Source organism: Periplaneta americana, chromosome 1, assembly GCF_040183065.1.
Source record: "Periplaneta americana isolate PAMFEO1 chromosome 1, P.americana_PAMFEO1_priV1, whole genome shotgun sequence".
NCBI classification, from domain to species: domain Eukaryota; kingdom Metazoa; phylum Arthropoda; class Insecta; order Blattodea; family Blattidae; genus Periplaneta; species Periplaneta americana.
Window position 1 is genome coordinate 29,348,708 of NC_091117.1, and position 11,854 is coordinate 29,360,561.

The window sequence follows — 11,854 nt, forward strand, 5'->3', positions numbered from 1 at the left end:
GAACATTTCGTCACTTTTTACTTTAGGATACGGACACGCATTTTAAAATACGGACTTATGGCAACCCTAGCCATCGTGCACGCTTACGGCGATATATTTATGGTTAGTGAATATGAAATGTATATTAGGGGTGCAATTTTTTTTAATAATTATTAGGATAAATCAATTATTTCATCTCAACCCTTCTATAATGCTTGGAAATTAACAATGAAAGGGGGCAGCACCACTTCTTAGTAATAAGGGTGTATTAATTGATATTAAATATTATTAGAGACGTTGATGATAAAAAACTGGATAATGATTTTTTGAATGATGAATATCTTTGTGGATGTGAACAATAATAATTAGTAACTAATTGGGACTAAAATTTAGTGATAGAATTTTATATGCATATATAATTGGTTTATTTTACAACGATCCAGCGTCTGAATGAGATGATGATACGTCCAGAGTCCAGCGCCGAAAGTTACCTAGCATTTGCTCTTAATGGGTTGAGGGACAACTCCAGAAAAAAACCTCAATCAGGTAACTTATCCCAACCAGGATTTGAACCCCGGTTAACCATTAGGCTACTTCACAACGGTGGATTGTATTATATCACATAGGCTATATAAGGTGAGAAATGAACCACCGGCGTAGCTCTGTCGGCTAAGGCGCTTGCCTGCCGATCCGGAATTGTGTTCGGGCGCGGAATCGATTCCCGCTTGGGCTGATTATCTGGTTGTGTTTTTTCCGAGGTTTTCCCAACCGTAAGGCAAATGTTAAGTAATCTATGGCGAATCCTCGGCCTCATATCGCCAAATACCATCTCGCGATCACCAATTCCCATCGACGCTAAATAACCTCGTAGTTGATACAGCGTCGTTAAATAACCAAGTAAAAAAAAAAAGATGAGAAATATACGACAATTTTATACTGAAGCACGACAATTTTAAACGGTTGTGTTCCTTTCATCTGGCAACCCTGCGTCTCAAAGTATATCACCCTCGTTGTCTATATAAACTCTGACCGCCTTGGCGTGACTCTCATTTATAGTCTCTGATCGCTCTGCGTTCTGAAGGACAGTCCGTGCGCTATACTTTGCTTACGTGTCATGCTTGTATCTTGTAATTACAATTTTACTCACTTCATTTATAAATTGTGCACCTTATAAAAAGCGGTAGTAACTATGACTTGAGTCTTCGTTCCATCGGAGTAGTCGCTAGTTCTGCAGGAAGTATGGACAACCTACGTTTTCGAAGATACGTCCAGCAAGCAAGGACTGCAACAATAGGGGTAATTGCCGCATTAGTTTTTTTTTTATATTTTCGACACCTTTTTATATATTTGGAATCCATCTTTTTTAGCATGAATGTTTTTCTTGTCTTGTAGCACTTCACTATTACAATGAATGTTTTCATTCCTAGATGTGTTTAGAAATGCTCTAGAGACAGTGGAATGTCATTGATTTGATCAGAATTGTTACAGATTTGTTACTTTGTACTGATATTTAAAATATATAATTAATTTAAGCAGAAGCATTAAAATACAATTTTAATTCAAACACACAAGAAAAATAATTTAAAATATTAGTATATTCTTTTTCTGATTTACATTCGAATTCTTTCCCCACTCAATTAGCAGGTTAACGATAAAATAGACTCAAAGTTTGTAATTTGGGTTATTGTTGTTCACTCACTATCGTCTATCACAGCTATAACTATACAGAGCATCTACAGAGCGCAGCACTATACACAATTCGTATAACCGCATATAACTGCGTAGCATCCCAGTTCCAGATCACATGACCAGTTACAGAATACGTCGTCATAACACTTTGGTCTTAATCGATTAATGTACTATCTAATCGTACGTAATCTAGTCACATATCGGTTGTTATCGAGATAGTCGAGGACTTCGTCGAACTTGAGGTTTTCGTGATTCGTTAACATTCGAAGTTTTGGAACGTAACCAAGTGTGGATAATGTATTTAAATCCTTGTGTCATGCTATGGGCGTGAACCATTCTATATGATCAGTAGGTACTTAAAATGACGTGGTAAGATTTTGAGTGTTTCGAAATATTTTATGCCTAATTTACCTGCCTAAATCTTTCTAGCTACCATATGTCTAACTAAATGTATTTCAATTTAGGAATCCACTAAAGAAAACTTACTTGACTACCAAGCCAAGTCCAGCACCATTCGTTCTTTCGAAGACAGATGAACGAAACTTGGAAATTACGTTTCAGAAGCTGCAAAAGTAAGTGACTTAGGTTATGTTCGGTTTTAAGTGAAAATTAATATTTTGATGATATCAGAACTCTGTGGAATATATTTTATGACTGTTGGCACATTACTCTGTATTTCTGTACTGTAGCGTTACCACATTAAGATACAGATGTATTTACATCCGTTGCTTCTAGTCCAGTCATACTTAAAAAAAAAAAATTGAGTGCCTACACCAATTTCACACCGAAAATAAGGGTCGAAAGTTGCTGTGAAAATGGAGGCTAGCAGAGTGACAGGTGTTCTAGGGATCGGCCCTAATTTGGTAACGCTATTGTAAAGAATTACTCATTGTCAGTATCCATTTAGAATTTTTCTTTTCGGCACTTTAGTGAAATCGTTTTTTACTGTGTTATGCATCAACATAAAGCTTCTGTTGCTTTTGTTCCAAGATATCACTAGCCCCCATTCAGTTATTAGTTTGTACAAAATTGCTTCATTTCTTTCCCGGTCTACTTTTGTATTTTAATATTTTTCCATTTCGAAGCAAGAAAGTTCAATTAGTAATCTTACAAAATCAATTTTATTACAGTATTGAAGAGACAGCGAAGAGACTTCAGAAGGAGATGAAAAAGTATCTTGAAGCCATAGCAAATGTAGCAAAATCAGAACAAAAAATTACAGCTGATTTAAGTGTGAGTGCATTATGCCATCAAAATGAAGAGCTTAGGAAACTCATAGAAGATTATCACTCCGTAACATCACAGGTTTGTAGCCTATTTTTGTTGCTGTTGCATTTTTTTTTTAAGTAGGCCTACTGAATCGTTTTATTGAGGCAGATAGTTACGATAGAGTGGTTTTATTATGTTAAATGAAGATGTTGGACTCAACTCTCGTATCAGTTGGTGAATTAAGTTAGGCGATGGAGGTACATTGTTCATGGAGGTCGTTGGTAGTTATCGATTGGTCTAGGTATTATTTAGTGAAGGATAATTTTGTTGATACGTAACCCAATAGTTGTCATCACAGCAACATGCTATAATTTCGTGATGTAACTATTTTAATTCCTTGCTTTGTTTGTCATATGGTTATGAAACCCCAAACTTTTAGTTTGACATAGTAGCCTAGTAGAGTTTTTTTATGTTCTGATTTAGCGCCTGTTTATACTCTTTAACCCTCATTTACTACTTAGAGATCCAGAATTAAAATGCTAATTTATGTAAGGGTGTGTAAGTAGCTCCTAGATATTTTTGTTTTATCAGTAAATGCCTTATGCTGTTTTGACTTTCAGTAACGATGCTGTGGGCAAATCCATATTTCATCATAATCATTATTATTATTATTATTATTATTATTATTATTATTATTATTATTATTATTATTATTAAATTAGAGTAGTTATTAGTTTATCTTAAACTAACCAGTAGCATTATCCAATACTTTTGAGAAACATATAATTAAAAATAGTCTGTAATCGCGAAATAGCAAGACAGTGGATAACTGTTACCCTAGATCATATATGTAACAGATAACTCCTCGCTACGTTAAAAACTGCAGCACTTTGAAGAGAACAACCGTCAGGATCGCCACCCGTCCGCTGTAAACGAACACGAGATGGCAGCACAGTCGCTAATGCAATTCAAATCTGTTACATATAGGCTGTTACTATTGAATATTGAGATACTAGTACACACGATCTGCATTACTTAGGATTCAAAATACGCAGTATGTCATTTTAATATTGCATGTACCAAGTTCAGTGTACGGTAACATGCTTTCTCCATCCTCCACGGCAAACATTTTTATATTACAAGTAATTAATAATTACTGCAGTTTATTGTGATAAGGTATTTATCACTTTGTGGCATATGTCAGTGGTTTTTTTATATTAATTTGCAATTAATGAGTGACGAAGGTAACATCATCTGGGAGCAAGATATAGATATTAAAAAAACCAGGAGATTGGGATAATGGAGATCGATAGGCATATACTTATCATCTTCCAAGGAGTTGGGCCACAGATTGTCCCATTCTGCCCTCATATTGGGCTTCAAAGCTTTTATTACATGTTTTTTAATATTGCCCATATACATTTTCTGAATAATATGAAAAAAAAAAAAAAAATACACGCACGCACATCCCCCCTCCTAACTTTATTACATTTTTTGCTAGATTATGAAATTTCATTTCAGTTATTTGTACAGTCTGGAAAAATGCCATATAACAGCCTGATCTGTATAGAAAAAATGCGCGATAATACCTTATAGTGTTTAAATCGTATCAATAAGAAATAAACTTCCAAAGACATTAAAAAATAAAAATGTTGTATAATATCTAATACATATCATAGTACTATCGTATATTTCAATAGAGCATTGTTAAAGAAGATACTTACATAAATATTTAACAACTGAACCATTGTCGCTACTGATTGACAAGTCATCTGATGCATCATTGTTATCAGTTAAACAGTTTCACTGTCTATTACATTAGCACTAGAAAAATATTGTTATTTATTTCTTTCACTTGTTTTTTCCATATTCTGCGAAAAGGTGGCGACACAATCATTCCTTTGTGTTTATTGGGGACTCAATTTCTGTTAACAAAAATCCAATTGAAAAGCATGGAGACAACTGACTAAATATTTTAATCTGTCCCTTTAAGTAAATGAAACCAATCAAAACAATAAATAATGTTTATGTAGCCTACTTGCTAGATGAGGGACCACAAGCAGTCAGACATAAACGTTTAATAAGTGATGATATCATTCTATTAACATGGTTTTTTTTTCAACATAAAGTAGAATCTATTTAGACTATTTCATACACTGCAACTACCCACTTCTCTCTTCAAGAAAAAAGTTTATCGCTGATTGATTTTTCTACTTCAAAAACATATTTTCCCACACTACAATAGTATGTATAAAACAAACCACAATTAAGAAGTCTTACATATTTTGTTATATTGCGGTGACTCAAACATCATAAAAATTTGCAAACAATATTCTTCAGCATGCTTTTTTCCTTATTAGAATCTGACTATTACTTTTTGAGTTATTATTAAGTATACAAAATGTGAAAATATTCTGCTTGATTGAAAGTTTACGTAAGTAACGCCTTCTTCCGTTATTGGAGAAAAAATGGGAGTATAAGGGTACAGTACATCAGTTATTCATAGATTTCAAAAAGGAATATGACTCGGTTAAGAGAGAAGTATTATATGATATTCTTATTGAATTTGGTATTCCCAAGAAACTAGTTCGATTAATTAAAATGTGTCTCAGGGAAACGTACAGCAGAGTCCGTATAGGCCAGTTTCTATCTGATGCTTTTCCAATTCACTGCAGGCTAAAGCAAGGAGATGCACTATCACTTTATTTTTTAACTTCGCTTTAGAATATGTCATTAGGAAAGTTCAGGCTAACAGACAGGGTTTGGAATTGAATGGGTTACATCAACTTCTTGTCTATGCGGATGACGTGAATATGTTAGGAGAAAATCCACAAACGATTAGGGAAAACATGGAAATTTTACTTGAAGCAAGTAAAGCGATTGATTTGGAAGTAAATCCCGAAAAGACAAAGTATATGATTATGTCTCGTGACCAAAATAATATACGAAATGGAAATTTGAAGATTTATCCTCCGAAGAGGTGGAAAAATTCAAATATCTTGGAGCAACAGTAACAAATATAAATGACGCTCGGGAGGAAATTAAACGCAGAATAAATATGGGAAATGCCTGTTATTATTCGGTTGAGAAGCTTTTGTTATCTAGTCTGCTGTCAAAAAATCTGAAAGTTAGAATTTATAAAACAGTTATATTACCGGTTGTTCTGTATGGTTTTGAAACTTGGACTCTCACTTCGAGAGAGGAACAGAGATTAAGGGTGTTTGAGAATAAGGTTCTTAGGAAAATATTTGGGGCTAAGAGGGATGAAGTTACAGGAGAATGGAGAAGGTTACACAACACAGAACTGCACGCATTGTATTCTTCACCTGACAATGGGCGAATCCAGAAATGCATATAGAGTGTTAGTTGGGAGACTGGAGGGAAAAAGACCTTTGGGGAGGCCGAGACGTAGATGGGAGGATAATATTAAAATGGATTTGAGGGAGGTGGGATATGATGGTAGGGACTGGTTTAATCTTGCACAGGATAGGGACCGATGGCGGGCTTATGTGAGGGCAGCAATGAACCTCCGGGTTCCTTAAAAGTCATTTGTAAGTAAGTAACTCCTCCTTCCGTTATTGGCTGACAACTAGGGAGGAGAAGATGAATAGTATATTGTGTCACACTTCAAGATTGACGCATGTGCAGACCAACAGAGTTTACTGAGTTGTTCCCCTGTAAAATATTTTATTTCTAGTGTATGTTTGTCTTTTTAACAAGTATTTCTTTTTCAGTTGTCTGAATTTGCAAGAGAAATCTCATCGGTTAATCAACGAACATTCCAGGAGCCACTGAAGAGGTTTGGTGGTACCTTCAGTAATGTTGAATCAGGATTTCACCACCGTGAACAGTTAGTTCAAGAGTGGCGAACTCTGGCTGCAAAAGTTCGCAAGCTAGAAGAACGAGAGCGGACTGCCAGTACTGTTGTGAAACTTGATCGGGATAAGAAAGCTCTGGACGTCGCTGCCAAAGAATTGGCAACTTACCACGCATTCCTGCTTGCTGAATTAACACAGTTCCTTGAGAAGAGGAGTGAGTATTTTCGCCCATCCCTGCAGGCTCTGGTAAGGTCGCAACTCGATTACTATGGAAATAACACAAGACTTTTCACTCATCTTGTACCTGCTACCAGTACACCAGAAGGTTCTCCTTCATCTGCTGCTTCAGATTCACAGTTTGAAGCTAGCATCAGTGATAAACTTGATCGCATCCGAGCTTTATCTATTGTCAGAACATGAGTAATGTCTCAAGGTTATTTTATTTATATTATTGGATGGAGTTACTTAATAAGAGAACAACTGACAAAAACCTGTCTTCGAGATATTGACCATTGAAGTAAATCTGGTAATTTATTAAACATTTTTTACAAGAAGTATTACAGAAAATACCACAAATAATAATAAAAGAAGACTAACCTATTTTTAATAACAGACCAGCAGTTGATTTAATATTGCAAAGCAAAATAAATAAATGAATTTTATGCAGTAAGAGAATTTTGCTTATAAATGTCAGCAGAATGCAGATACCGCATTCTTGATTTTTTCCTGAGTTAAATAATCAAGTGAACAACATATATTTGCAAAATCTCCATTTTTTCAAATTGTCGGTTGGCCTGTTATTACATAACTCCAGCTTATGATTTGTTTCATGTAATAGTAATATGTTTTACAAGAGCGGTATGTTGAAGTTTTCATGTTCGAGGAAAAGTTTGAAAAAGCAAAACGTAGTTGAGCTTTTTTAATTTCCGAGAATTGAAAGAAAACATACCGCTCGTGTATCGTACATTATTTTGTGCGAAGATCGTTAATTACATACCTGAAAGAGGAAATTCTAATTATTTGCAATGAAATCTCCATCTTTGTTTCTGTTCAATGACGGCAAATTTGCAAAACATAAATATCTATCTTCAACATTGTTGCTTTAAAATGTTTTCTGTGTTTATTATATTCCAGCAGGCCGTGATATACGTCTGTCTTTTTTTTCCCCCCCCAGTCTATAAATGCGAACTTAAAACAGACGGTAAGGTTATGTAACTTGTTGATTTTTTCACGGCTTCCTTAATGTTACTTGCATCACAAATGCAGCAACTTTAGTGGAGTTGTAGAGTTTACTTAATTTTTGCAAATATTTAAAAACAATAATTAACAGTGCAATTTAGGTGAAATTGCAGTGGTAAGTTTCCAATTTATAATTATTACTATATTGAACGTCTGTAAAAATAATATGTTAAAAGCCTAAAACAGTAAAATGAATATGTCACTTAAGCGGTAAGAAGAGGGAAATTGTTATGTGTGTTAGGTTGGGAATACTGAATGTGGAATTTTATACTTTCCGCAGATTGGTTTTGTGTGGAAACCAAGCAAATACGCACGATCTCGCACAAAACTTGTTTTCCTTTGCTCTCTCTTTAAAACGAAATTGCTGTGTTTAGTTGGAATATTAACTGAGGTTTGGCCATCCAAGAGTGTACCCAGTGTAAACAGAGGCAAAGAGTATCTGTAACTATGCTATTGATCAGGGGCGCCAAACTCGTATAGTAAACAGAACAGTTGATATATGAATACCTGTGCGACAGCAACTGTAGCGGGAGAAGCTAAGCGCTCTGAGAGCGGCTGTTTCCCGGCCCTGGCTATTGATATTGAAAGAAATATGCTTGTGTCTGATGTTGCACAGATTGAAGTGTCATGAGTTTGTGATTTGGATGTTGTATTGAGTCTGAAAGAGTTACTAGTCTGATTGAGATTCATAAATTAATACAACAACATAATTCACGTGACATCGTTGTAAATATTGTAACTTTTATAGTAAACAACAATGTAGTTTTATTCTCACAACAATAACTCTTCACTTTCTACAATTTAATTCCACTCCCGTCAACAATGGGATTTGCTCTCCACACAGCAACACAATATTCGTTACTGCACTCCACAGACGACGATGACAATTTACGTGGATTATTGAGAACAACAATGAACTGTTAATCTTAACTAATGTTCACAAAGCACTATTTACAAAACAAGAACTGTCAGTTCTCAGTTCACAGTTCGTTTGCCTCGGCTAGTTCTTCTAGCTCAGTCACTCAAGTTCACAGTATCTCGAACCACAGACCTTCAGAGACAGTCCACTGGACTTCGAACTCAAGTCCCTCCAACTGCGGTCCACTGCACTCGAACTCAGGTCTTCGGATGCTCTCTCAGTTGCGGACACACACTCAAGTCGAACTCCGGTACACAAGACTGGCTGGCTTGCTGTCCACTGACTGTAACAACACTGACTGACTGACTGACTGACTGACTGACTGACTGACTGACTCCCGTTCACTTGCGTCTTCTCTTTTATAACCAAACCATAGTTTCTGGAGAGTTCGCGATCTCGAATAATCTCGATATCTCCCGTCTCTGCCGCGGTCGCTCTCTCCCCTCTCTGCCATAGCGCATGCCCCAGGAAGCAGATGCGCGCGCAACCTGCCCAAAACACGGCCGACTTAGCCCTTCCTCCGTCGGTCGTGAGATCGAATCTCACGTGGCCGTCACAATATTTTAATCAGACTGTGATTGATATATAATTATCATAGTACTGTTTATTATGGTTACATATTAGTGGGACATTTATACATTGATCGCGAGATATAAAGTTGTAGCCCTCAGGTTTCAAACAGACTAGAGTTGTAGGTTTGAGGCAGGAACTGAGTCCTCAATGCATAACAGGACAGCTTTATTACCAGATGCCAAAGGCAAGCACCTTTTACAATGTGTTGAGAATTTAAGGGGAGAGGATGGTATTTTTTAAAACTTCTTTCCTATTTGGTTTAAAATATTAATTTTTTGTATGTAGAGAGCTCATTGCTGTAGCAACTCAGCCAAATATAAATATTAAAAAAAATATTTGGGGGCGCAGATTTGAAAAAAAAATATACCCAGTGCAGAATTTTATTAAAACTGATATATCTAAACCATTTTTAAAGACAGATTCAAACAGTTTTTTGCAATGTATTTGCAAAATCATGCTCAACAAACTATCTGTAACAGAATTTTGATATTAATCCCTACATTTGTAAAATAAACAATTACAAATTTTCTAACACTTTTTTGATTTCCTTTTTTTCCAAACAAACGGACGTATTTTTAAATTCTTTTACAGAGAAAACTTTCCTAGTGGTCTAAATAATGTGTGTTCTAAATTTAATGTGTGTATCTTTAATAGTTCAGAAATTATAGCCATTTTTGTTTTGCAATGTAGCAAAAAAATGAAGTTACCGGAAACCGATCAAAAGGGGCATGTGATTTAAAAATTCATAGCACAGGAAGTTTAAAAATGGCGTCTCAACATCTGGTAGGGGCACAAATACCCATAAAATGTTATTCAATGCATTCCACACATATCAGAGAGTATTTTAAAGAATAACAATTTTTTTTTTAAATTTAATTTACCTGAAACAACAATAAAAGAGACGAATGATTTAAAAATCCGTAATGCAGGAAGTTTAAAAATGGCGCCTCAACACCCGACAAGTGCACAAATACCCACAAAATGCTATGCTATGTATTCCACACATATCACAGAGAATTTTAAACAATTTTTTTTTTTTTAATTTACTCATTTTTCACAAAAAAATACCATCCTCTCTCCCCTTAAATAGAAATGGAAAGACTGATAAGAGAGGACGCTGACCAAGCTCATATAACCTTTTGACCATCGTCTTCCTTGACCTTGGGGGTCAGGATTGAACAGTAGTGTTGTATTTGGTCGTTACTTCTTATGGTTTCATAAATGGACCGAATTGGTTAAATGAAGCAAGGATTTTCAATCTAGCATTACAATTTAAATGAAGAAAGACTGACTCAGAAAACAAAACAATTGGAACATAAATTTTGGAGGTCCAGATTTCATCTTACGAAATGATGAGTTCAATTACATAACTTCAATAATATCAGTAAAATTGTTAATTATCATTACAAAGTGACTTAGTGACTTTACATCAGGATATATTTGGGCCCGTAAGCATAAACTTGAATAGGTTGTTCTGTTTCAGTCAGTACTTAATTTTTCTGTGATTTTTCGTCATTTTGCATTTAAAGATGCATGACATGTTAAAGAAATCTGTTCGTGAATTAGAGGGCTTCAGACAACATTTCTTGCTCATTAATAATAATAATAGCATAATAAAATCGACACTAAACAACATGAAAATAATACAATAATAGAAATAAGAAAGTAAAATACATTGGAATATAGTAAAAGCAACTCATTTAGTACAAATGGTTAATATGGAAAATGTGAGGTAGAATATAACAAAATGGAATGTAATAAAATAATAATAAAAAAGAAAAGAAATACGAATATTAAATAAAATTCACAATAAAAAGGCTTGATAATAAATTCATCGGCTGATGCTCATTTTGTGCTCCTTAAGTTTAGTGCGTCATGGACAAATGTGTCTACAGGCCTGTGCGACTATAGAGGCCTCTGTTGGTATAATCAGTAAATATTATGGTATAATGACTGGATCAGGAACCACATAGGTGTGGTGTAGTCACATAAACTATAAATGTTTGGGTTCGTTCGGAACCTAAGTCCCGAAATGATGACTCGAAGAAATTGTAGAGTATATTTATTATAATGTATACAGAATACAAATACTGAGCTCAACTGTAGAGCTCCCAGTAGCAAAAGACACTCCTGGTAATGAATTTCTTGCTTATATTATCCGAAGAAATGAAAAACTCCACCCTATGAGGTCATCAGCAGCCAATTAGATTCAGAACCATGTGGTCATTATCTCCCCATGAGGTCATTGACATCCAGTTAGGGGCAGATATATTTTGAACCATGTCTTGTTTGATCGAATGTCCAGCGTTACCGAATCTGGATCGTTTGTTAGTATGTGATCCAGGTATTCGAGGATACTCTTCTCCGCCATCTTTAGATAATGTTTCATTCGATCCATATACTGTCCCTCGGGTAAGGCGACTGCATA

General features: G+C 35.2%; 1 protein-coding gene across 2 annotated transcripts; it reads left to right on the forward strand.

The window, feature by feature from the left end:
- Nucleotides 1-1,141: 1,141 nt before the first annotated feature.
- Nucleotides 1,142-11,480, forward strand: LOC138694361 (bridging integrator 3-like). Of its 2 annotated transcripts, none has more exons than XM_069818031.1 (4): nt 1,142-1,275; nt 2,133-2,240; nt 2,799-2,973; nt 6,612-11,480. In XM_069818031.1, exons 3-4 carry the CDS (start codon nt 2,833-2,835, stop codon nt 7,113-7,115), a joined length of 645 nt encoding a protein of 214 aa, XP_069674132.1. In that variant the 5' UTR covers nt 1,142-1,275; nt 2,133-2,240; nt 2,799-2,832; the 3' UTR covers nt 7,116-11,480. The 2 variants fall into 2 exon arrangements, with proteins under 2 accessions (XP_069674132.1, XP_069674124.1); XM_069818023.1 differs by lacking the exon at nt 1,142-1,275 and adding an exon at nt 1,767-2,037.
- The last annotated feature ends 374 nt before the right edge of the window (nt 11,481-11,854 follow it).